This window comes from Haliaeetus albicilla, chromosome 7, assembly GCF_947461875.1.
Source record: "Haliaeetus albicilla chromosome 7, bHalAlb1.1, whole genome shotgun sequence".
Lineage (NCBI taxonomy): Eukaryota > Metazoa > Chordata > Aves > Accipitriformes > Accipitridae > Haliaeetus > Haliaeetus albicilla.
This window is the reverse complement of record NC_091489.1, coordinates 41,195,470-41,221,827: the sequence shown is the minus strand read 5'-3', so window position 1 is coordinate 41,221,827 and position 26,358 is coordinate 41,195,470. Positions and strand designations below refer to the sequence as shown.

The 26,358-nt window shown below is 52.3% G+C and overlaps 3 protein-coding genes across 7 annotated transcripts; 1 reads left to right on the top strand and 2 right to left on the bottom strand.

Annotated features, from left to right (window-relative positions):
* Positions 1–102: 102 nt before the first annotated feature.
* Positions 103–3,825, bottom strand: LOC138686185 (complement decay-accelerating factor, GPI-anchored-like). 5 transcript variants are annotated; one of them, XM_069788008.1, is made up of 5 exons: positions 3,630–3,825; positions 3,124–3,258; positions 2,654–2,821; positions 2,251–2,414; positions 112–2,154 (listed from the first exon to the last, which is right to left on the bottom strand). In XM_069788008.1, exons 1-5 carry the CDS (start codon positions 3,691–3,693, stop codon positions 2,032–2,034), a joined length of 654 nt encoding a protein of 217 aa, XP_069644109.1. In that variant the 5' UTR covers positions 3,694–3,825; the 3' UTR covers positions 112–2,031. The 5 variants fall into 5 exon arrangements, with proteins under 5 accessions (XP_069644114.1, XP_069644109.1, XP_069644111.1 ...); XM_069788010.1 differs by having other exon boundaries at positions 116–2,154; positions 2,281–2,414; XM_069788011.1 differs by having other exon boundaries at positions 119–2,154; positions 2,281–2,484; positions 3,630–3,823.
* A 1,384-nt stretch (positions 3,826–5,209) lies between these two features.
* HINFP (histone H4 transcription factor) lies at positions 5,210–10,739 on the bottom strand. The gene is made up of 9 exons (XM_009911964.2): positions 10,254–10,739; positions 9,797–10,023; positions 9,476–9,587; positions 8,822–8,974; positions 8,138–8,215; positions 7,924–8,044; positions 7,670–7,808; positions 7,248–7,372; positions 5,210–6,536 (listed from the first exon to the last, which is right to left on the bottom strand). Exons 1-9 carry the CDS (start codon positions 10,414–10,416, stop codon positions 6,014–6,016), a joined length of 1,641 nt encoding a protein of 546 aa, XP_009910266.2. The 5' UTR covers positions 10,417–10,739; the 3' UTR covers positions 5,210–6,013.
* Positions 10,740–13,584: 2,845 nt separating this feature from the next.
* Positions 13,585–22,786, top strand: POU2AF2 (POU class 2 homeobox associating factor 2). The gene is made up of 6 exons (XM_069786133.1): positions 13,585–13,594; positions 15,366–15,426; positions 16,240–16,399; positions 20,595–20,637; positions 21,396–21,694; positions 22,326–22,786. The coding sequence occupies exons 1-6, from the start codon at positions 13,585–13,587 to the stop codon at positions 22,725–22,727; spliced, it is 975 nt and encodes a 324-aa protein (XP_069642234.1). The 3' UTR covers positions 22,728–22,786.
* Positions 22,787–26,358: the final 3,572 nt, after the last annotated feature.

Genomic DNA, 26,358 nt, shown 5'->3' with positions numbered 1-26,358 from the left:
CAAGTCTGGGTTTTGCCAGCCCTGTGTCCACACAACTTCCACCCCCCGCCCGCCCAGCACCCTCCCAGCTGCCTGCTCCTGATCACATATGAGGCAGAACCCACCGCAGCTCCTTCCGTTGCCACTTCAGCCCAAAACCCTGTGAGCCCAACACTCCTGCCCAGGATGCTTCTGCCCCAGCTCAGCCCTGCACTGACCTGGGACAGGGGCCCCACCACCGTGTAGCCACCCCAATGGGGGCACAAGCTGGGTGAAACCAGGGCTGCAACGCAGAACACTGCCTGGGAAGCCCACACCAGGCACCGAGAACCAGGGCTGGTGGGGTTACACCTGGCTGCAAAGGGCCTTGATAGGAGGGTGCCCCCGCAGGGCTTTACCCCCAGCACACGCTCCCCTCTGTGGCTCATCATGCAGGACCTGCCATCCCCCTGCACCTCCACCCTCCACAGCACCGCGCCTGGCTCCATCCTCGCTGTTACTCACACCTCTCACCCACCACAGCACTTAAACGTGAAAGACATATGGAAATGAGTGGCACTAACAAGAGTATTAATTAAAAAACCATCTGTTGAGCCAAGGAAAGCTTTCCCCTCCCACAGCCAGCCTTGGGCAGTGATTTGGCTCCTTGGTGGAGCAGGATCTAGCCAGAGGAGAGACTGTGGGGCAGGGCAGCCCACAGACTGTGCAGGGAGAGGGCACAAGGAGGTAGCCATCGAGCCAAGCTCCACCTGGAGGTCCTAAGTCATCTCCTCATGGAGCAAAAGGCACGCTGGACATATCCAGTTTGCTCTGCGTTCAGCACACTGGCTCCCATTCCCAGGGCACTCACTGTTAGCAGGTCTCAGCCCAGGCCCCCTCTGCGCAGTGCAAAACAGCCCTGCTTTCCTGCAGGTGGGCACAAGCAGGGCCTGGGAGTGAACCCCCTTGATACTAAAGCCCCTTCCTTCTCAACTGCTCAAGGCTGGGTCAGGAGCTCCTGAGACCAAGCTGGTGGCAATACAGAAACCAGCAGCTGCTGCAGCATCCCGCTCTAGTCCTTTCAAGGTGGAAGGTCAGCAGGGATGGGAGTCCAGTGCCCAGAAAGGCTTGGTGGTCAGTGTCATGGGCACATTCAGCATCCATCTGGTCCCCAGCTAGGGCCTTCCTACAGTGGCCTTGACCACAGCTGTGTCCCCATGGTGGCTCACATGTTCAGGGCAGTATCAGTGGCAGAGGGAGCCTGTCCTGGCTCTGTAACCTAAGTCCAAGGCTCCAGGGCAGAGCCAGCAGAATTTCTTTGCATGACTGAAAAACCTGTGTGATTTCCTGTAAACATACTTTTAATTACCCATGGTGGTGCTGCTGGTCCTCCAGCTCCCCTGGCAATCCCATCACATGTGCTCCAGACCACCTTCTCCTTCCCTGGGCAAATAAAAATTTTAGCTTTTCTATTGCTGCTTCAGAGGGAGCCAGGGCGGTCCCCAGGGAGCACAGGGCTGTTCCTGGCTGGAGGCAGGTACCACCATCAGCATGAGTGCAACCCACTGAGCATTGCCCCAGTGAGAAGTGAAGGGCCAGTGGGGAGAACAAATAGTTTAGGGAAAGGAGCGTGGTCAGAAACCCACTCCTGAGAAGAGAGGTGGCATAGCACAGGGTTACACTCTGCCTGACAGCTGCAGCAAGCACAGAGGGCAGATCTACCTCTCAGCCCAGGGCCTGGCCCGCGTGCGGGAAATACCTGGCAGGGAGAAATCACAACCTGCAGCACAGATGGGATAGATACTCCTGCAACAGGCACAGGCATACATGCTACCTCCCCCCTAAAAGGGGATATGAGCCTCCCCCAGGAAGCAGCCAGGCAAATGGAGGCCAAGACACCAACGTTCCCAAGCCCAGCTGCAGGAAACACATGCAGGTCTCCAGTGCCTGCTGCTCAAAGAGCATCTCCTGCTGCTAGAGACTCAAGGGATGGGGCCAGGCAGGAAGGCAGCCCTGAAAGACAGTGAGTCCAAAACATCTCCTCTCAGATGAAAGCCTTGGGACAGACAGAGCTTATGGAAGGAGCACAGCAATGGAGACACATGGCGAAGGGAAGCAGACATCCAGGGTGGAAGCCTCCCTTGGCGTGGGGCCAGCGGCCACAGCCCCAGACAGCCCAGCTCTACCCGGAGGAAGCTGTAAGGAGAGCAAGAGCAGCAGATTTTGAGCTGTTTGGCAGTCCCCAGCTCTCACTGCCAACTCTTCCCACAAAACAGTGAGACAGGTGCTTACCAAAGGTGGGCAGCTGCTACCAGGACTTACCGCATGGGATGTGGCAGTCGCACTCACAGATGTCGCAGCGCAGGAACCAGCGGGCCCAGCCTGAGTACTTGGTGACACAGGCTGAGATCTTGATGCAGCCACGGTTGAGGAAGGCCCCCAGGTGGGCCTGGGTGCTGCAAGACGAAGAGCACCTCCCAGTAATGTCCCGCTCACTGATCTCGATCCGACCTCGCAGGCAGATCCCTGCAAGAGCAGGGCCAGAGCATGTCACAGCGTGCCCACCAGCCCTACAGCCCTCTCGCAGAGGGCTGGGGTAAAAGAGGGATTGGAGACATGCCTGTAGCCCTCCCACCTGCTCCCCATGCAGACAGTCTGCGCTGTCAGGCTCAGTGTGACACCCAGTGGTACTCACGGAGGCAGGTGGGCTTGGGGGTCCAGCGGCCATTGGACTGGCAGGCACTGGCCGGGTCCCCCAGCAGCAGGAATCCGGGCCGGCAGCTGTACCGCACCACCGAGCCGACCCACCAGTCGTTGCCATACACCACCGAGTTGAAGTCCGCTTCGGGTCGCCCACAGTTCACTGGGGACAGGGAGGTTCCCATGGGCATTGCAGGACTAGCAGCCTGTGCTGCCTGCTTGGTAGAAAGGCAGCCCAAGGGGATGCACCCAGACAAGGTTGCAGGTCCTGGGCGAGGACCAGGGTGCTGGGTGGGATCTGTGGCTGCCCCAAGCTGTGTCCCCTTGTGGCCCAAGGACTGGGCTGCTGGAGAAACTCCACACATGTGTGCATGGCACAAAACCTGCCCTCCCCAGGCTGGCTGTGCCAAGCCCTGCAGCCTTCCCCAGGCCCCCCCTGCCCCGGTCTCTGTCCTCTAGCTGTACCTCGGCAGAAGGACTTGTAGCCCAGCCAGCAGCAGCTGCCATTCCCACACTGGCTCCTCTTCAGCTCCTTGTGCTTCCCCTTGCAGCCCCCCACGCAGATGGGTGCTGTGCCAGACCAGTAAGTATCCAAGTCTCCTGGGACCACAGGGAGCAAGGCAGAGCTGGGCTGGGGCAGGGAGTCAAGGACCATCTTCCTGCCAGCTGCCCAGCCCGCAGAAACCCGCTGGGAGGTGGTACCAGCCCAGCGAAGGCTCATCTTGGCCTACTCCTGGACCCCTGCTGTGGTGAAGCATGCATCTGCTAGCGGCCCCCAGCTCTCCTGCAAACCAGCTCCCGCTTCCCCTGTGCCAAGCCTCAGCACAGGGGTGTGACAAAGGTCTTGCTCCCTGCTGGGGAAGACCAGTCCAGCCAGGTGCTCTGGGGCACCCTGTAAGCCCCTCTTCCTCCTGGTGCCATCAGCTCTGGGGGCACCCTGTAAGCCCCTCTTCCCCCAAACACCCTGTTACCTTCTGGGTCCTCGCAGGAGACCAGCATGGCCAGCACGGTGAGGAAGAGGAAGCCCAGTCCCATAGTGCACACTCTGCCCTCCTCCCCTTGCCCCTCGAATCAAAGGCCCCTCTCTGCTTGCCCAGGAGAAAGTGAACTTGGTTTCCATACACACAGAACAGGGGATGCTGTAGGACATGGGGGAAGGGAGGAGACATTCCCTTTAATGCCAATCCTCTCCCCAGCAGATAATCTCTGGCAGATTACCCTCCCTGGGCCCAGTGTTTAAAGGGACAACTCCTCCCAGTCACCACAGCCTCACCTCTGCTCCCAACACCTAGCACTTACGTTGTGCTGGAGCACCATAGTCCAAGATAATGCAGGCACAGCCGTGGCTTTGGCAGCAGAGCCCCAAGGCCCGTGTGTTGGAAAGGGGGCCAAGCTGGAAGTGCTGCGAATACAAACCTGGCAGGAGGCCCTTCTCTCGAAGGCATCCTTGGCCCAGCTCTGCCAAGTACCAGGGAGCAAGGGCAGGGAAAGCTGGACAAGGCCTGGCCGCATCGCATGCTGGCAGCCCAGGGATGCTCTCCCCAGAGCTAGCAGCATCCTCCTGCACTGCATGTTTCGGGGCTGCTGGGACAGCCAGCTGCCTCCCACCCTGCCTCACTCCAAGCACAAGGTGCCCATCACATGGCCCTAGCTCCATTTCACTGGCCCATGGGAGGCACTCTGCATGCACGCCCCTGGAGAGAGCAGTATCAGGGTGCAGAGGTGTGCACTGCCCTTCACACATAGATCCAGCCCCAGGAAACCTTCCCACACAGCCTGCAGCGGGCAGCTCTGCCCACTTCATCCCTGGTCCTTACCCAGCCCCTGAGTATGGCAACTGCAGAGCATGCTGCCCCTCACCCAGGGTGCAGGCCTAAGGGGCCGCTCTCATCGCCCCATTCCAAGGGCACAGCCACGAATCACACCCACAGTGTAATTAGAAAGTGAGCAGATGGCTAAGGGTTTAGTATAAAGTGATTTCCTCCATTAACCTGGAATTCCAACAGCTTTTGCTGAACTGCTTGAAAAAGGAGATGGGAAGAAGTCAGCATCCAGCCGAGGAGATCAGCAGGGTGCCTCCCTGACTCCATCTGAGCACACCACCTGCACACACAGGGCAGTGAGGGCCCAAGTGTCACCACAGTGACACCAGCCTCACATTGTTCTTATCCAAATCACTCCACAAAGGGCAAGTTGGCTCTGCTCACAAGCCCAAGCTACTCTCTATATTCAAACAATGACATTGCAGGCAGCTGACATTCACACCCTGAAGGAGGCAGCAAAAATCAAGCCCGTATCAGGACAGCAGGGAACAAGAGTGCCAGAGTTAAACCTGGCCTTCCAGTGCCACCTCTGGGGACGTGGAACAACACGCTTTTCAAGGCAGCCGCCAGCTGCACCAAGTGGCAACACATAGGATGTGTCCAGAGATCCTGGCAGCTCTTCAGTGCCCACCTCCCACACTCCAGGCTCTAGGCAACTTGGTCTCATTCTATCACGACAACATGCCACAGCTGGCAGGGACGGGGCTGAAACAGACATCAGACACTGGTTGGCCTGGCAGTCTGACTTTTATTTGTCTTGCCAAAGTACACTTTGCCCAACCAGAAGCCCAAACCCCAATGTGGGGAGGAAACCCAGGGAAGGACAAAAGCAGCAAGAAGCTCCCAATCCCGCAGCGCTGCAGGGAGCAGTAGCCTGCAAGCGACAGCACCTCCACCCTCTCCCACCAGAGATCAGTGCAGTGTAAGGGGATCAGTGGTGCAAAGACCACCAACAGCACCAGCTGAATGACCTAGGAAAGATGATGTGCAGGGAACTGCTGATGAAGGCAGAAGCAGAGCCATCCCTTGGAGAACAAAGTATGGATGGGGGAGAACAGGCCTGCTAAGGGCTACACATCTCTCCAGGGAAGAGGCTTCAGCTGCAGTGTCTGCTCAGCACATCATCCTGCCTGGGGAGATCCTAGCTGAGGACCAGGCTCAGCAAAGGCTGACAACTTAGCTGCACAGCAGCAGGGACCATACCACCAGTGAGTGACCCAGAGGGGAAGGCCTGTGTCAGGCAAAGGCCAACCCTCCTGGAAGGGTGGGAGAGGCTTGCTAGTCCCTAATCCCCAAAAGGAGGAGACAGACAGCTCTTTCCAGCTCAGATCACTTGACCCACAACTGAGAGAGACCTGTCCTTCCCCTCTCCCCATGCTGACCAGAACCAGCAGCCAGAAAGGCTGGGGCAGCAGAAGGGGAATTTAGCCAGCTGCAGACAGGTGAAGACAAGCTCAGCCCTCTCCCGCAAGCACTTCCCAACCTCCCCCACCGGCCCAAGTTTTCCTCGTGCAGAGAGGCAGGTGAGCACCTCACACAATCTGGATGCCCAGCTCCTCAGCCGTCTTCTGCAGACGGTCCATGACATTCTCCTCCAGCTCCACAGCCAGCCCGCCAGGTGCTGACACCTGCTCCTCTGAGGATGTGCTGGCCATGACATAATACACAGTCTCACTCTCTCCATGCTCATTGGTCCGGTTCACCACACGGATGATGGGGTTGGCCAGGGTGCCAGGTTCTTGCTCGGATGACAGCGCTGCTCCCAGGAAGGCACTCGGCCGTGCTGGCTCAGGGTTGTCAGCAGAGCAAGGGGCCGGGCGCAGTGGGGCCACTTGCAGCTCAGCAATACTGTTCTCCACCAGGGGAGCCTCTGCCGGGGCCTCCAAAATGATGCCCTGCAGGTTGCCCTCACCCTCAGACAGCACCACACACTCAGTTGAGCCATCCAGTGCCTCCCCCTGCTTCTCTCTGTCCTTCAGTATCTGCTCTGTCAGCTCCACGCTCTCGTAACGCACCAGCTGCAGCCTCATGTAGCCATCCTCATGTTCCTTGTACCTGAGCAGAGATAGGCATGGGTGATGGAGCCAGTCACACTACAGCCCCTTCCCAAGAGACAGGTAGTAGCCTGAAGCAGCAGCCAAGGAAGGGGCACTATATTCTAGGTTTCAAAGCCCAGTGCTACATAGATGATACTGGGCAAGTAAGATAAAAACCCTCCAACCCCTATCCCTAAAAGCACATCCATGTGGCAGCTTCTGAGCCTTCTGCCAGGGTTCTATCACCTCCCAAGCCCATCTCCTTCCACCACTCTGTTTCACTGGGAGCATTTGAAGTCCATCCTCTTCCCCTCCCAGCTTTTAGGCTCTGGAAACCCTACGGAGTTTCCTAGAGAAAATGCAGCAGAGGCATCTGTCAAGAGATTGATCTACAGCAGCTTTTCCTGGAGTGGGACACCTGGACCTGCCCCCTGCCAAGCTCAGAAACATCCCACCAGATGCAGCTGTGATGGCACCATTGCTAATCTTGCCCCTAATCTCAGACCCACTGCTGGAGCTGCCACCCAGCACTGCTCTGTCGCTGTGCCAGATCCATTCGAATGCTTGCTGCCCAGTGTCTCCCAGCCACTGGGAAATGGGTCTTGAGCACATTACAGGCAAACATCAGAACCCAAGCGCTGCCAGGTCTCTGCTCCAGCAAGACACAGGATGCAGCTCCAGCGCTCTTGCACTAGAGAGGAGATAGGGAGGAGCTAAGGATGGGCAGTACCTGAAGCGAGGATGTCCCGAGGGCCATTTGAACTGGTGTTTCTTCCTGAGGTGGACAGTGAGGTTGTTTCCACGTGTGAAGCACTTGTCACAGACATGGCACTTGTACCGGGGCTCTGAGTCACCCTGAAGGGCAGAGAGAGCGATGTGAATACCCCTTGAGCCTGATCAGAGGGCCTGGTACCCATGCATGTGCATGCAAGGAGGAATCAGGTTCTCTGAGAAGACTGACATGACATATCATTGCAGCAGTAAGAGAGGAATGCAACCTGACCTCACATTCCTACAGCCCTGGTCAGCCTGGGGCACTTGACATGACTTTAGCTTTTTTCCTCATGCTTCTGTACAGCATGTTGCACTTAGCAGTTCTCAGCCTCATTGGGAGAGAGTACACAGCAGAACAGCCCTCTGCTCCCTTCCCACCTCATGGACTTTCCGGTAGTGCAGTTTGATGGAGCAGAGGGAACGTGCAGTGAAGCTGCAAGCCTCAAACTCGCAGCGATAGGCTGGCTCTTTGCTGTGCGTGTCCAGATGTTTCCTCAAGTCAATGAGATTCTTGCAGCTAAAAGGAAATTATAAGGGAACAAGGCTGAACACTGTGTAGCATGCACGCACACGCATGCCTCTGGGTGCTTCTCCGTCAGCAATCTGGGAAGACGGAAAGCCCTGGTCCTCACCTGTAGTCACAGTAGTCACACTTGAACGGCCGCTCCTCGCTGTGCCGAAAACGAATGTGATTTCGCAGGGAGGAGGGCAGCGGGCAGGTCATGTCACACAGAGGGCACTTGTAATGGTTCACTGTGCAAAACAATGGGTGGAAAACATTACCACAAAGCAGGGGAAAGCATGCACTCTTCAGAGCCTCAGTTGGGAGAAGGGGCCTTTACTCACCATGGTTCCTCATATGGTCACGGAGCAGCCTCTCTGTGGCAAACCTCTTGGAGCAGTGAGAACACTGAAACCTCTGCTCTGCAGCATGAAGGCCAGGGAGAAAGGGGATGAGGCGGTGAGAAAAGAGATCAAAGCAGAGACAACAGCACAAAAAGAGGGAAAAAGAGGTAGTTACAGTAGAGCTGGGAACCCTTCTCTCCAGGCAGACACAGCAGACACTGACTACAAAGCCAAACAAAGCAAACAAAAAAAAAAACCACTTGCAAAGACCAATCTGCCTCCCCTTCGCACAGCCTCCTTGGGCTGCCAGTGCAGGAACTGGGGAGCAACCATCACACACACATCACCAGCACAGCACAGGGGAACTCAGCAAGCAAATCCCAGTGCTGCTGCAAGTGCCCAACTGCTGCCTTTGACTTCAGTCCTGGGTCCCTGCAAGAGGAAAGCTCTGGCTGCAGCAGTGTGAGACCTGTGCAGCCTTGTCAGCCTCCAAACCTCCTGCCTCTGCAAGAAGACACTTCTCAGAGATTCATCAGTGTCTGAGCTCCCAGTCATCAAAGAAGCCAGACTGTTTCCAAGCACACCCATGCCCTTTCTTGCAGAGAACAGGCAGCTCTAGCAAACCAAATGGCACAGTCAGAAAACCGCTCACAAACCACTCCTTCCCCACCCGCAGGAGCTTACGGTCCAGTGCAGTCTGACGGCGGATGTGGTCAAAGAACTTGGTGTTGTTGGCGAACATCCCCCCACAGGTAGGACAGGCCACCACCTTCTCCTGCGTGTGGCTGCGCAAGTGCTCCCGCAGTTTGCAGCGCCCCTTGAAGGTGCAATCACAGTCTAAACAGAAACAACAGAATGCCATTAAGATCCTTCGCACGTGGGCCACGATCCACAAACTGACTGAACGGCAGGCTTCTTGCTTGTGTTTTGGCTAACAAGGATCAACTCCCTGCTCTGAAAAGCCCACAAAGCAAGGTTACAGCAGGATGAGATCACTAATGTACAACTGGTGTGGCCCCCCACCCCTCCACCGCAAGCAGCTATGGCAACTGCACAAACACAGGAGAGAGAAATTATTGAAAGAAAAAAAAATGAACTGGAGTCTTTTCTTCTAGGTACTAATTAAATATAAATGAAAAGTTCAATATTAAGCACTCAACTGGATCCCCTGAAGGAGATTCTACAGAAACATTTCACTGTTACGACCATGCACATGTATTTTTGAAGTTCAAGAGGCTCTCTGAAACCCTGCCAAGGAGTGCAGAGTTCTCTCGTACAACGTTTGCAATTCAGCCCTGTGCAAAGCACTCTAGAGAGGCCTTGCATGCACCCACTAACCTTTCCAACCACAGAGGACCACGTGGTTCTCCTTTCCTGATGCCTTGTACTCCGAACAGAAGCTGTGATCCTCCACATGCCGATAGAACCACTCGGGATTATCAAATGATCTCTGTTGGGGAGCAAGGACAGGCAGAACAGGGTGAAGAGATCAGCACGAGCTGGCCTCAGCCAGAGTACAACAGGCACTTTCACACAGGTACAAACACAGTTAACAGGCAGGCATGCAGGTGAGCTGCAGAACAAAAGCAGCTCTCCTTCCCTTGGCTGCCACATCACAGATAACCCATAGGAAAGTGAAATTGCGTCCCCTGTTCTCACCTCACAGTACTCCCACAGACACAGAAAGTTCTCCTGGATCTCAGGGATGATATTGCGGCTCTGGAAGTCCAGCTGGCAATGGCTCACATCTGTCTGGCTCTGCAGGGCCTGCAGCCCCCACTGCTTCAGCTTGGTGTGGTAACAGTGGAAATAGACGTGGCGAATGAGGTCAGCTGAGCTCTCTGGGGAACAGAAACCACATTCCTGCCACAAACATGTGTATTCCTCTGCAACACAAACAGGAGATATACAGACCATAATTGTCTGATGGAAACTCTCCAAGTAAAGCTCAGGTTCCCGCAAACAGAGAAACACCACGGCTTTTTTCACGAGATTCCAGTCCTGCAACAGGCAGCGCTGCTCTCCTCCAGGAGAGGAAGATTCTTGCACAATGAAATATCTCAGAGGAGAGGGCGGGCTCGCGAGACGCAGCGGGTCGAAGCTGCCAGCTCCTTACCGAGAGGGTCCATCTCGTCCCGGTGTTCCCCGGGAAGGTGCTGCTGCAGGTGCTGGGCCACATGCTCGCAAAACTCCTCCATCTTCGAGGCCACGTAGGTGCACGCCTCCCACTCACACTGCAGCACCAAGGCCCCCTTACCGCCGGCCTTAGGGGGCGGCATGGCCGGGGCCGCCGGCCCCGAAAGGCAGAGCGGAGACGCCGAGGGTTCCCCCTCACCGTCGCCGTCACCCCGCTGCCCGAAACCGGCCCGGGCGCTGCGTCCTGCGGGCCTCGGCGAGGGCAGGGGCGGCCCCGCGCTCCCGCAGCAGCGGCGGCCGGAGTCGGGGCTAAGCCACCGCGGCGGGCAGACGCCCAGAGGCACCAAACCGGCGGCGGAGGGGGAACCGGGAAGCCCCGGGGCGAGGGGGCAGAGGGAGGCTCGGGAGACCGCCCCGCTCACCCTCCGTCCGCCCCTGCCCCGCCGGGGGGCGCCGGAGCCCAACGGACCGCGCCCGCCCAATAGCAGCCGCCCCCCGCCCAACCGCCGACCAATCCCCGCGGAGGAGCCGGCGGCGGGCGTGCAGCGGCCAAGCGGGCCCGCCAGGAAACGGCGCCGGCTCACAAAGGTTCCTGGGCCTTTTGGGGCTGAGCCCCGAGCCGAAATCCTTGCAGACAGCCGCGGGACCGACTGGCGTTTGGTTTTGGGAAGCCGGGACCGCTTTCGTTGTTTTAAGATTTGGCACGGGACCTGGCTTTGCGGTGGTGGAGCGTGAAGAGCAGCACAGGCCACGTACATTAATTTCAGGTGCCTCCAGAAACATTCCGTGCCTAAACAAGAGAGTCCTCACAGTGCAAAGACTGCAGTCAAAATCCATGCAGCTGGGCACCCCAGCCAAGTGCCGAATACAAAACCCTTCAGTACTGCAGTTCCTGCTGCGAGATAATGCAACATATTCTCTTTACTCCGTAACAAGAGGACAGATTGAAATGACAGCTTGGATTAAACAAATATACATTGACTATGACATCTGCTGTTCCAGGCTTTTGTAACACAAAACAGAGACACAATTCTCAGAAAGTTTGCTTTGGCGCAGGTAAATGCCATGCTAAAACGAAATGGGATTGTATAAAATGTGCCACAAAGTGTGCCTTGCCAATACACAATTGCTTCTATAACTCCTGTCATACACACCAGGTCTCTCCTCCAACGTGAATGGAAAGTACATGCCCAAACTCACTAAATTATATAGAAAATCTGAGTATGATGCTTTTTCAAATGAAAATGTAAGAGATGGATCTCATCTAAAAGAAGGCTGGCTGAGTTTCTATTTTCTCTCTGTTTGTTTGTTTTCTGCAGGACCTCTTGTTTTCAATGTAATTATTTTGTAACCAGTACAGAAAACACCTGGACTGGCTAGGCAGTGCAAAGCTATTAGCTTGAATGGGGCTGGGATTTAACTTGCATATCCGAACCAAAGTATATAAATATCGGGCACAGGAGACAAAACTATCTGGGAAGCCTGCCAGGAGGCAGGTGGCAAACTAAGCCTATTGCTGACAAAGCAAAGACAGCCCTCTTCTGCTGTGACTTTACATCTGCCCACACTTCCCCAACCCACCTGGTGCTTTCTGCCCATTCTATTACCTGTCAACCAAATCTAAGACACCTGTGGGTAGCAGGAGGGGGTGGCCAAGAATGGACAGGCCAAAATAAGACTTGTCTTATATAAGAGGGCATATATACACAGTGAAAGACTCTGTACACAGGAGCTTGAGTCTTCCATTGTCTTGATCGTGTGATGTCCTCTTGGTCCTGAGCTCCATGTCTGAGCAGGCAGCATACCTGACTTGTTCTGCAACTTAAGAATATTGGGAATTATTCAAGGTGTTATTTCAGCTCTGCATTCCCCACTTGCCTCTATGGCGTGAGCAGATGCAGCCTTTGCCAGCTGCTGCTCTTTGTATTTTATTTTTCTTCTGAAGGAAAAGAATAATTGCACTTAAAAAACCCATAACCTTCCCCAGGAAGGCAGTTCACATGACAGGCCAAATTCATCTCCAGCCCAATGCCGGGGAAAGCGCATGGAATTACAAACAGGGACGGATCTTACCTAATAGACCCGCAAGCTGGCAGCAGACGCCACAAGAGAAGAAATATTTAATTATAAGGAACGTATTAGCGCCAGTCTTGTCCTGGTCATGTAAGATGAGCACAGCAATGCTGTGCACCAGCCCATGCTGCTTGTACACAAAGCACTCCAGAGATCACCTGTCTCACCACAGCCTGCCCTTACTGTATTGATAGGTTGTGCTAGCCATGTTGCAGGGAAAACAGCTCTCTTGCAGCAAATGCAGATATGTTTCAGAACCAGGATATAAGCTATGATGTTTAAAGAAGAATTTGAAGGCTTAACTCTGTTTTTTGGTTCAGATTTTTTTGGTTCAGAAACAGACTTGCTACCATTTGGAGGCTGGGAACAGAGGAATGGCTACAGCAGGCCTGGCCAAAGGTCCCTTTAACCTGAGTCCAGCAGCAGTGTAAGAACAGGTCCTTTCCTGGCTGCTGTTCCCCCTCCTGGCACCTCACTGGGGACTAACCTCAGACCTTCAGAAAGGGGATCCCTCGCTTGATAAAGGAAAGCCAAACCCTGGCCTCCCCGCCAGGAGCATGTGAGTTTGCTAAAGGATGTTCCTTCCCGTCCCATGAGCATGTTGTCCCTGGCTGAGTGCTACCCCTCTCCCCGCAGGTGCTAGCAGATGCCATGCAAAGCCTCCTGGGTTCACAGTGTCCAAAGATCCAGTTTTAATTGTGTAACACACAAGCTAGCCTATGGGGTCCCAGAGAAACAGTACTACTCCCCAAGCAAGGCCTGCTGTGTGCATCTTCAACAGCACATGGGCATCTCACGCTTACTCACGAGAAGATGCTCTTGTCCCAAGCCTTGTTTTTCCAGCCAGGTTCCTCACCTGTAAGGAGATGGCTCATCACTGCAAGACTTGCCAGCCTTTCACTTTAACCCAAGATTTTTCCATCAGTAAACCTCACCTCAGTTTTCATCCATGAAATGTTGGCTCAGACAGGAAGGAGACTCTTTGGGAATGATCCACCACTGGCCATGCAAATTGAAGTGAAACACACATCAAGAGATTTGCATTTAAGCAAATCCCAAACAAGGTATCACGGAGACATCACTAAATTGTGGAAAGCATATTTCTGTCAGGATCAGCTGGAACTTTACCAGTGGAGTATGAGCACTGGCTTCAGTCTGCTCTGGGAAGCTCATGACAGTCAGCCTTTCTCCAAAGTCCTGCAGAATCTGAGAGCTGGGACTTGTCAGCAGTGACGACAATGGAAACAGGTGAGTTTCAGCACCTTGACTTTTCACAAGCGTAAAGATACATCTTCATAGAAATATCAGGGAAAGAACATACCTTGCCATCCTTGGGCTCATATTTAAAAAAAAAAAAAAAACAAAACCAAAACAAAGAGGAGGAATAATTGTCTAAAATCCACATGTGGCATCTTTAATGTCCCAAGAATTCCATAGTACCTATTAGCATGTTCTGCCTTCTCTAGGCTGAATTTATATTCCCTCACAATGCAATATTTTTCCAAAAGGCAGTTAGATAAAAGTGATGTGAAATACGATTCAATTTGCTTGAAAATTATTTAAACTCAGGCCTAAATTAGCATTCCTTTCCCCAGTGCTGCCAATAGCAGAGTTATTTGGAGTGTTAATAGCTGGCATCAGATCCTGCTAAATAACTCACTGAAAACAACAGGTTTATTTATGTGAGGCTGGACTGCTAAGTTAAAAACAGCGTTAAATGACAGAGCCATTACATTGCTTACTTATAAGAATTTGAGCAGAGGAAAAACTGTGAGTATATGAGTGAAGTAAATTCAATAGCACAGCATCTGTGTGTAAAAGTAAGGAGGTGTGGAAACATTTTTCTAATGTCTTTAGACCATAGTAAAGGTCTTAGGCAAACAGGACTGCAGAAGTGCAGATCATCAGACACTTGCTAGAAATGGTCACAGGCAAGCAAGGTCAGTTAACACAAAGAGGTTGTAGGGTTTGGCAATATCAGACTGCAGAATAAAAGAACAAAAGCTGCTCACAGCTTTTCCAGTGATGCTATTTCAGAAATATCCCCATTCTGAAAATTAAATATAAGACTGTCTCCTTGGCTTTGGTCCTCCTCCAAAAGTTCTATGCTGAATCTTCAACTGGATGCAGCTAGCAAAGTCTGCATGAGTTATTGCAAGTATCAGACCATGATGGAGCTGAATGAACTGTGCTATACATTTCAGGCTTTTCTATCAAATTGCAATGCTGTATCTTTAAAGGAACTCTCATGCAAAGATGCAAAGTTTCCAATGCAGAAAGTATAGCTGTTTCTGCCAGTTATACCTGCTCTGCCACAGCTTTTCAGCTCCAGCTACATGTGCGCACCAGGTACCCATGCTTCCAACTGCTCTCAGTAAAAACAGCCCTGAAAAGGGGCTACAGGAGGGAGTTTTCTTCCTTGGGCCATAGAAAAGAGCTGGCCCCAGTCTCAGCTGCAAGAGTTGATAACCATTTCTGGCTGTGTCCTGGCTTGTCCACAGATACTCACTGGTTGATATGCAGACTCAGTGTTTACCTCTATTTTGACTGTTTTGATCATAAGGTTTCTGGAGCACTGTCTCTTGCAATGTGTTTGCCTTGTGCCTGGTCTTGGCTGAAGTCTCTCTGGTTAGTACTCAAACACCCAGTTGCCCAAAATTGCAATTTCTATGGCCCAACAGAAAACATTTGGGGTAACCTCAAGCCAGCACTGAGATTCTGGGTTGTTTAAACCCTCTACTCTTCCCTTTCTAAGCTCTCCACGTGCATGTGCACCTGGGGACACAATGCAACATGAAAGAAAGTGATAAATGGAGCCAAATGACACAACCTGAAAAGCAGAAGGGCAAAATGGTATATCACAATTTTAGAGATCAAACACATCAGCTGTGGAATGGCTGGTTTTGTTCCCTCAGGAGAAGATGGCTGCATGTTTTCCAATAGATTAGCTTCAAAGTTAAGTTCTTCTCTGGAAGATTTCAATAAAAGCCCATGTGGACACTCCTCCCTGGTTCCACAGGTGTGAGCTCTCTGTTCAGGCACAGCCCGCTAGCCAGGATAAAAGAGCCATCCCTGGTATGGTACCTCATACCTCTCTCTGCTCACTCGTGCCAAAACACCTGTACACAAGGCAGATCTCGCAAAGCTCTATCCAGGCAGAGGAAGAGGACAGATGCCTCACACCAAAAGTCACACAGACCCTAGGGACAGGTTGTGCTGCATTCCAGGCAGGTCAAGAAAACAGAGCCAGGCCTGCCGTCAGTCTCTTGGGTGACATCCTGAGACACTGAACCCCTCTTTGTGCCTTCCTCAATAACCTTGATAAAACAACGGAGTCCCCAAGTCCCTGTCTGTACTTGCTGTGGATACAAAGCAGACTCAGCAGTCAGCTCCTTTTCCTTTCCTGAGATCTGCACTGTGATTCACATCACTGTTCAGAGCAGCGACTTCAACTGTCCAGGGTATTTCCACCTTTGCTGCACTGAGGTCAAAGCTCGCAGAGCAATGTGCTGAAAGCCAGCAACTCCAGAAGGGCAAGGAGGGGCTAAACCATAGCATCTCTGCTGAAAGCAATAAGGGCTGTAGAGTTAAATCAAATGTTGCTGACCCAGAGGGGAAATGTAGGATGCCCCAGAGCTCTCTTTGGAAAATAAAAGCCTAAAACCATCAGCCAGCCATATCTGGCACAGAGGGAGCTGCATGGAAACCACATGGCACCCAATGCTGAAATACAGGGTAGGGCACCTCAGACTTTGTTCTCTGCAAGTGAGCAGCCCTCACTGTTGGGCTCCTAAGGGATGATTTTGTATTAATAATAGCAGTCTTTTATACTTCCTTCCCAACTTGGTGTACAGAGGCGATGAATTTGCTTCTTCTGTAACAACCTCTTCCAGCTGCTATATGCTTTCATTGAACTCCTCTAATGCTCGTTTCATTCCCTCAGTCCCTACAGATTTTGGAAAACGGGTGTATCAGGGAGTGCGAGTGAAGCACACAGTCAAAGATCTTCTTGCTGAAAAACGATCCAGGCAGAGCAGTGGCTCCTGCTTCAGTGTAAGTCACTTCTTCCCCCCCCCCCCCCTTTTTTTTAAACCAGAAAAGTCATGTCATGTAATCCTCTGGTTTAAAGAGCATTTATGTTGAGTTCACTGTTATGTTGAGGGCACTGCCAATATTGGCAGGGAATAGCAAAAACATTTGCAACACTAGTGTTTGCCCCCAAAGATCACAGATGGCTCCTTGATTTTTTACATCAGTGAACCTTTGAGGGATTAAAGTTCCCCCCCCCCCCCATTCCTTTCACATCCTGCATATGACACCTTTCCAAGTCAACTTCCTTTTTTACTAGCTACAATTGAACAGCTCAGCACCACAAAAATAGATGTTCTTCCCTGAATGTTGTGCTCCTTCCAGCTCCTCTCTGGCATACTAGAGTGCCAGGGGAGATGCAGTGATGTTATGGTCTGGAAAGAGGCCAAGCATCAGTTTGTGAAAGATGATTACTTCTTATAGTGGTTCTATGGCAACAGGAAACCTAAGTCAAATTCTAGTATGCTACGTTGTTTTTCTCAATTACTAGCAAGAAAAGTGATGCTGTCCCCAGAAGAAGACACAATATTGCAGGTGCCAGCATGTGGAATCCGGTGGCACAGTAAGCCATTCCCTGTGCGTTGTCAAGGCTCACCTTTACCAAGCAGCAGCACTTTACTTCCAGGCTGATTGGCAGCAATGGGGTCACTGACAGATAAGGAGATGCAGTCAAGCTGCTGAAACTGTGTCCTGGAAGGAAAGGGTGGGAGCAGAGACCCGAATTACCGGCAGCAGAGGACACATATTAGGAGCTTTGATGCTCTTTTCCCCTCAGGCTTTTTGCCTTTAGCAAAACAAAGAGACCTCAAAGGGACTTGCAAGTATTTTTCTCACTGTTACTTTCATGCATGTTAACTCTGTGTACCAAAACAGGCAGAAAACCAGCATGGGCATTACCAACCAAAGCAAGATCTAGCCATAGATATCTTCACAGCCTTCAGCTAATGCAGAAAGGCGGAAGAGCCCCTGAGCCACAGACAGTCACTGGGAAACACATGCTCCCACCAGGCAGGCATTTAGGAATACTGCTTTGGGGAGCAGCAGGAAGCAACTGCTGTGTTTGCTCTCCCTGAGAAAACAGAACCTGCTTGATGACTATCATGCTTTACCTGCTATCTTTCTAGAGGCCGCAGCTTCAACGGCTGCAATCAAAAGCCCTAGGAACTGTAAAACACTTGCTGCTTGCCTTATTGCCCTTTGCTTTGTATTCAAAAGCTTAGCAGTTGTGTGTCTATCTAATGCAAAATCAGCTCTGTTCCTAATTCCCTATGAGAGACGAAAAATTATTGTGCAGGGCAAACATCCGTATTTGCTCGAATATATCATGAAAAGAACAGCTGTAAGTGCAGCTCTGTTTATCTGACATAATATAATCCAGAATCAAAGCACACGGCAGATAACTGAACACCCCTTTGTATATTTATGATGCAGTGTAATTTAGCTGCATCTTTTGTTTGAACATGATCTTTGCTCCGAAATCAGTAAGCCTTTGTTATGCAAGGGGAGGTCTATGGAGGAGATCTGCTGCTGAGGAAAGGTCATTGCTCATCAGAGGTGAGCTGCTGGGCTGTTTACTGAAACAGTAGAACAGCAACAATTTCATGACAGCCAGGCCCTGCACACATCAAATGATAGGAAACCAGTGTGTACTGTGATGAAAACCACACAATTTGGGCTTCTGAGTTCCCACCAACTGCAGGGCAGAAGGGCTTTAGGGAGGGTCTGACTTTTTTCCTTTAGCTCATCTACTGTGTAGGCATGAACCAGCAGTTACCCACTGCATAAAAGGATTACCTTCTTTTCTCAGGTGGGAAAACTGGTAGGTACACAGATGAAGTACTATGCCCAGCAGCACTCAGAGGCCAGGGTCAGATCATTCAGCAAACTTGCTGTCAGCAAGCCAGTGAGGTGCCCTGCCTAGACTAAGCTTTGCTTTTCTTAATTTTTATTACTTCATCTGCTGTTCTACAGATTGGGCCCAGAGAGGAGATATACTGAAGCCAAAATATGGTCAAAGGGCACCATAGGACCCTGTTGCAGGAACACGTCATTATTATGACCTGGATCCTTGCATTTAGTCCCCCAAGGCAGCCTTGTAGCTGAACAACGCTCCTGGGTTACCAAGGCAACGAAGCAACACGGCTCTCTAGAGTACGCACCCCCAGCCAGTATCTCTGCCCTGTCATGTGCAAGGGAGGCTGAGACCAAGCTTATCAACAGCTGAACATGCTGTGGGCTCAAGTGATGCTAAACAGACGCACTGTGTTGCAGAAGATCCAGCTACCTCAGTCCCAGGGCACTGAAAGTAAGTAATGCAGAGAGGAAATGAACTAATGGGCTTCAATTAAGCCAAGCCATTCATCACCGTATAAGGAGCCAGGAGGCAAGTGAAATGTAGGTCTCTGCAAGTATGTGGGTACCTGCTAAGATGAAGGCCAAAGATGGGCTGCTGCAGAGGTTCTTGCAATTGAATTACGGCAGGTAAAACCCTTGCAGCTAATGTTAGCTCTATGGCTATCCATCATAGGTGCGTGCAAGAGGACCTGCTGCCTGTGACACAGTCAGATAGTTTCAGTGGCTGTTGAACAGACAGAATCAAAGATGAACTTAGATGCACTGGTAATTTGAAATGCTCCATACTAGAGGCTGACAGCTATGCCCAGGGACCTTCCTGTCCCTCCAGCAAAGCATCCCAGCCCTCATCACTGCAGCCCTTTGACCTGTAGGCAGCATCTGTGCTACCCGCACCTCCTAACTCAACTTTTTCCTCAAACACAGTATTATGGGTGCCAGATGACAGTACTAGATTACTTCCCAGTGGGATGTTAAGACTGCGATCTAAACACTAGTGCAGAGGCCTGCACCATTACTTTCAAAGAGATTCCTCCTCAGTGAATGCAGACACAAGCTGGCTGCAGGATACAACAGCCATGGGCAGGCAGAGAAGGTGGTGGGGAAAAACCCTGAAGCAGGAGAAGGTGTTACTGATGTGACATGGATGCTGAGAGAGGTGTCTGCTGAGAGCAGATTTGCATGGGGAGGCTTTAGCTTTGCAGGGCAGCGTGCATTACCAGCTATAATCCTCACTGAGGTCTGTGGCTGAAAATGGTCCAGCTGGAGACAGGTGCAAGCCCCAGCCCTGACCCTGCAATGTGAACACTCTCATCTGCCCGCAAGCCAAAGGGCTCCTTCCTGACACCTCCTATCACTCCCACAGCCCGTGTGACTTGTGTGGTCTCAGAGCTCATTTTCATGACGGAGCAGGGAGCAGCTGCAAGCCTCCCTCAGCAGTAAAAGGAAGTCCTAGCACTGGCAAATTTAATTCAAATTTAAACCTCTAAATTTGGTTGCTTGCTGTGGCAGGAACCTCCTGTTTGCACTATGCAAACTGAAAATAACATGCCACCATCACTGGCCAGGGCAACAGCACAGCTAAAGTAAATGCAGACGTGGGCACTGTATTTCTGCTCTAAGGGTTTGGAGGTCTGGAGACAGAACTCAGTGAAAATCCATGTATGAGCTCTGCTCCAGAGGAGCAGATGCTTTTGCCACAGTGCTTTGTAAGGAATTAGCCACTGTGAGCACCGGGGTCACTCAGGGCTAATTCTTCCATGCCTAGGGACCAAGAGGAGAGTATTATTATCAGTATTGCTGTTGCACCCAAACAGTAGCTACAAACAACTGCCTTCTGCACACAGCCTGCTTGTTCTGCTAGGACGGGCCAGCTAAAGCAGCTCTGCGGCAGGTAGATGCAGCACAGGAGGGCTGGGCTAGAACATGAGTCATGCAGAATCTGCCTATTTTGATCAGCCAAGAGCTTAGATACCAGCTTATTGAGACCTGGTTTGTGCCAACACCAAAATGACTGCTCAGAATTATGCCTGCATTAAGGGACCCTGCAGTACATGAGAAAAGCCAGTTATCTTGATATTTCTACTGTTATCAACTCTACACAAGACCTTCAAAATCTCTTCTTGGCCTACATCTGCTAATACCTCAGAGGCCACAGGCTTGAAATCTTGTAGTTAAGCTCTTCATACTTATACCATCAAGGCTCAAATAGTGCATCTGAATTATGCCACCACCTTCCCAAACTACATGCTTAGAGAGCTGCCTAGCTTTGATAGGACACTTTTTAACATATCTTTATCTTTTGCAGGGCAACACCAGCACACCGCAGTTACCATTTGTCCAAATGCCAGGTGAAGTTTTCCTCCACCAATAAATACCTTCTATGCAGGTTGGACAGTTGACACTGCCCCTGTCTCTTCTCCTCCAAAGGACACAAAGTGAGCAAAGGAGCACTGGAGCAGGGCCACCCCTCAGAGGGAGCCCAGGAGGAAAGCAATTGAAAGAGTCAAAACAGGAACAGCAATAATAAAAGAAAGGCCCCTGTAATCTTGTATGAAATTCCCAAAGAGGGGAAAGAGAGGTAATTAAAGCAGTTCCCACCTCTTTTGAAAGAGGTGCCGTGCAGATCCCCTTCTTTTCCCTCTGTGTCTCCCAGTTTTCTGTGGAGCTAAAGAGAGAAAACACAAAACCAGGAGCTGACCTGTTTGTCCCTTAGAGCTCTTGGGCAGGGAAAGGGGTGTGAGGCTGGAACAGAGGCAGGTGGTTTTGCAGCTGTAACCCCATCCTCCTCCCAAGGGCTGTAGCAGAGCAAGAAAAAAGCAAAGGCTGGTAAAGCTAGCCTCAATCCCCCAGCCTCATACTTGAAGCTTCCCAAAACATATTTGGTTTGCTGCAGATGGAGGTCATCAGCTGGATCAGGACAGTCTGAGGTGCTAAAAGTAATTGGTCTGACACACCTGTTTCAAGACAGGATTGACTCCTGCCCTGGGTGATGCTGGAGAGAAAAAGGTTTTAATTTGCACCTGCAGAGGTTCCATTAGCTCTGTGCTTCCCCAGGTGCTGCTGTTTCGGTTTCTCTTTAGCCAACCCTTTTTTCTGACCACCACAGGCTCACCTTCTACGGCTGCTTACTACGGCGTCAGGAGATCCTTCACAACTGAGTTGGATTTCCACAACACAAAGCAGTTTGTCAGTGATGTCTACTCATCCCCTCTAGGGTCCAAGCCCTTCTCATGCAATTCCTCTGCTACTCAGGGCTACTCGGCACTCCTGGACCCATATCTCACCGACCAATATGGGGATTACCGTGCTACTCCCCTCACAGCTGGTACCAGCTCCTTCTTCAGCCCTTCTTCTGTGCCCCCTCTCCTGCCATCCTTCCCTAATGACACAGCGCACTTCCTACTAGTGAGTGAGTCTGTGGTTCTCAGTCACCCAATGAAGGATTACCTGATTTAAAGCTGGGGGTTAAGTCAGGGGGATTCATGTGGGAAGGATGTGGCTGTTACAGGAGGCAGCCGCAGCAGAGTGCACAGCAGATGGGTCAGGGCTGAGGGGGAACGTTTTTTCTCTTTGTTGCGGTCCTCTATCTAATTGTCCCCTCTTCCTGTTGGAGACCAGCTTCTAAATTAACAACCTTCCCTGCTCCCCAAAATAACTACTCTGTTAAGCTCCTTAAGTTTCTAGAAACATCCTTGGTCAGCTCCAGGCTGTTGCCTATCCCCATCCCTGCCACTTCCCAGGAGCCAGCTCCATCCACACATCCAGGGCAGAGCTCCTGGGCCCTGCAGGGTCAGGGCTGGTCAGTCCCACTGGGAGCCTGTTCCAGGCCTCACCCACTACTGACAGCATGGATGTTTCCTTTCAACAGTTTTAACACCAAATACTGCCCCAGAGCAACAGAAATCCTTGTGAGTGTTCCCAGCTAGACATTGGGGATAGCTTGACTTGGTGAAGCCAAACTAGATATACCATTACCTCCAGGATAAGCTTTTATTCTTAAGGGTCTTTCTTGCCTTCTCTCCCCGCTTCCATGCAGAGAGAGCCCTGGGAGCAGACCTCACCCGACAGTCTCAGCCAGTCAGATAGTGCATGCTCAGACCCTCTGCAAGCACTGCCTGCCAGCGCCAGCTGCCTCTCCTCACAAGAGTCCGGAGGCGTTTCCCCATACCGAAGCTCAAGTTGGACCCCAGCCATCCCCGGAGCCCAGCCCTACCCTCTGCATCCTCTTGAAGATGTCCACTACTCCACCAGCTATGCTGCCACCTCATCCTACTCTTTCTCACCATTCCTGACTGTGGCAAACGAGCTTACCTCCAGGATGAGCCACCTCTCACCAGAGCAGTCCTTGGAGATGCCGCCCCTTCACGATAACTCTGCCTGGGCAAAAGAGGATGGAAGTCCCATCTGGGGGACTTATGAAGGCCGGAGAACTTATTGATGAGAGATAAGATCTGGACGAAAAGAACAATGGACCATTATTGAAGCAAATTAATTATTTGTATGCTTTTTCCTAGAGCTGGTCCTTCAAACAGAGGATGCTAACAACATGCAATGCTTTATGCTCTGTTTAGAAATACAATCACTTGGATCTACCACATTTAGCTTACAGTAGTGCCTTCTAGCACCTTATGAAAGTCATTGCTCACAATCCTGCTGTGTCACAAGTAAAATACACAGCCTGAAAAATATCTGCACTCTATGGGCCTTTCCTAAAAACAAGGATCTCAGGTACTTCTTTTCAGATGCCGAGAGAACAGGTTGCTCTGAACCTTAAACTACATCTACAGAGCAATGTTACCAGAAGAGATTTGGGAAGGCTGGGGAGCAAGGCAGGGGGTGGGGGAAGCCCTCCTTAATAGCACAGAGTCTGTGTAATGGTATCTGGTTAGCATAAATGTATGTCCCTAACGCTAACATGCTGCAAACAAACATGGCATTGTCTTGGGCAACAGTTATGGCCAGAATAGCAAAGACATGGCGCATTTGAGCCTACAGCACAGAAGGCTACAACCGAATAAAGCTCACCATTCTACACCAGGGCCTGGCAGACAGCTTAGGGTGTTGGCAGGGACTGTTGGGGCACCATCCTGCCTGCTGATCTGCATGCAAGGAACCCTCTCCATCCTTCCCACCTGCAACGCACAAAACACATCCTCCCCCGTTTCCCTCCTGCCCTGAAGAAAACACCGAGCTGTTCCCCCTCTTGCCTACGCCAGATCAATACAAGTGATGTGAGTCGAAGCCTTGTGTCAGTGGGCATGAGGCAGACTGCTCCCAGCCCCTTGCCAAGAGACATCCACCTGGGGCTGTCACTGGCTTCAAGGCTGATCTGAAGTCCCAGTGCCAGACCGGGACCCATGGCCACTAGAGGTAGCTCTGCACACACAAACACACAGAGGAGTCCTGTGCAACCCTCACAGATGCAGCCAATCCCGCCTGCTGCCTCCGTACCCGATGGAGGCTACCCGCTTTGCCTCATCTCGTCCCCTAGCCTGGCATCCACAGAAGCAGCAACAAAAGCCTTGCTGAGGAAGAATGGGAGCTTTCTAGGGCCTGAGAGTGTGTAGTGATGAGATGCTTTAAGGCCATCCTTGCCTTTTCTCCTCAAATCCTGGGGCTGATTGGGCCTTTGGAGCCTCCTCAGCACCCTCCCAGGGATCATAAATGGCACCGGGGTCACAGGATCAGGCCCAGAGCATCGGTTCACATCATGCTGCCTGCAGGCACCTCACTATGAGGGAACGTGGACTGGGAGATGCAGCACTGCACCTAGAAATGGGCAGCAATAGCAGGCCCCTGTAAGCAACACTGCAGAGAGCTGCCAAGCGGGCCAGGCCAGTCCTCTACACAAAGGCCTTTCTTTTACAGGCATACCACCTAGCACCATCCCTGCCACCCCTCATCCTGTAGCCCAGGAATGTCCCTGCACCTCAGTGCACACGCAGCAACTGTACAAGCCCCTTGCTCAGCCCACACCTGGCAGACAACACCTCCCTGGCTGTTCAGGCACCCGTAGACCATCCAGAGTATGTCCTGGCATCAAAGGATGGACTGAGTGCTCCCAGGGATCTCAGCACCTGCCCCAAAAGGGAAGGTTCTGTGCAGGCTGCCCTGGAACAGACCTCTCACCCTGACCCCTCACAGCATGGCTGAGAAGCAGCTGTGAGAGCCGGAGCACCAGCAGCCCTGGTGCAACGTGCCCAGAGGAGCCCATTTATGTCTTCAGGGGCTCAGCACAGCCCCTGCTTCTACCCCACCAGTGTTGATGTGCTCCTGGGGCAGTGGCTCAGTGCCATCCTGGGGTCACAACCATGGGTCAGCCCCAGCCACTGGGTGAAGCTCACCCCTGCAGCCCTGCTCAGCCACTGGCCTGCGCCCAGGCTTCCCCAGGGGCCAAGCCCCCTGGAGCCCCGGCTCGGGCAGAGGACCACAGCTGGCTAGGACCGCCCGGCTCTGGTCCTGGCTGGGCTGGATTCCCTCCCAATGCTTCCTGATTCCCCAGACTTGTTCAGACCTGCTCGGAAAAGCAAACTCCAGTGGCTCTCTGTGCCTCAAATCTCGCCTCTGCCCACCCCATGGGCTGCGCCCTTCTTTTTGCTAGTCGGGCCCTGGAGAGACAGGGAAAGCTCAGCCCGAGGAAAGAGCCAGTGGCCAGGGCTTCTCCACACATGTGCTAAGCTGAGCTAGGCTGCCTCCCTGTTTGGTCCGTGGGCACCACAGGCTCCTGCGAGCAGCAGGTGTGGAGCATCCTGGGGTGACGCCTGCTCAACCAGAGCTGCTCCCCTGACCATGAGCCAGGACAAGGCCAGGAGCCCCAGAGCATCTCGGGGTGTGTGCCGGTCTCCTTGCCCCACACCCAGCCCCTGCACCCCCAAACCGGAGGCCTGCACAAGCCCGCAGCCTTGTTCCACAGCACCACAGACAACACCGCCAGGCTGAATTGCTGTCCGTAGCTGCTATTTGACAAAGTGGTGAAGCAGTCACCATCAGCTCTCTCAGCTGTACCTTCTTCAAGGGACTTGCATGGATGGGGACACCAGGGTCAGTCTGGCTGTATTTCTGTCAGGCTCTGAGGGGGAAGCAGGGACAGAAAGTTTTTGAGCTGTCTTGGAAGTGTTTGACCCACTCTGGCATTTGGCTCTTAACCAAGGCAGGGTCTCTGTGAGCCTGGAAATGCTCTGAAACCCAGGAAATGCAGGAACGCCCCAAACACGGGTGCTTCATGTTTCCTTAAGGCATACAGCTCAGTCATGACTGGAGCCGAGCAGCCTGCATGCTCTGCTCTGTGGTCTCTGATTACAGAGGTAAACATTACCCCGGCTCCCGGGAGTGCCAGCTCCCCTGCACAGCACCCGCAGCCTCACCGGGCTCTACCCACCCACCACCGATGCCTCAGCAGGAAGCAGCCCCAGCAACACAAGGGCTTCAGGTCCCAAACAGCTTAGCATGGGCAGGTCTGTGTACTCCCCTGCGACGCCCCCCGCCCTGCAACTTTCCCAGCACAGCATGCTCCTTTTTGCTGCATCGCGGGGAGGGGGAGAGGGCTCCTCTCCAGAGAAGCCTGTGGCGAGCATCCTTGCAGAGCCACCCCGAGCAAGGCTTGGCCTACCAGGAGCTGCAGAGGCACTCCCTCTGCACCAGGGATGGCATTGCCATTGCGACCACTCCCCACAGAAATCAAGTGTATTTGTTCAACTTAAAGGAAAAGAAAAGATTCAGCTGCAACAATAGCCAAACTGAACTGCTAGTAGATTATTAACAGCCTGGCCTGCTTTCTCCTTCAGCCAGCTATTCCCAGGGCATGGCAGAGACTGCACTGCCCAACGAAAAGTTTAAACGCAACCTAAAAAACCACTTCAGTATTGTATAGTGATGAAGGGCCATCCAAAAAGTGTGGCATCCTACCACACACTGCAACCCCACCACTTGCAACACACAGGGCAGGCCAGCACTGAAGCACGTAAGAAGAGAGGGGCCGATTTGTGCAGCAAGAGCAAATAGTCTGAATTAGGGGAAAACGCGGATAAACTCCAATATAAGCCCAGCATCTGGACGGAGGGAAGGGAGTG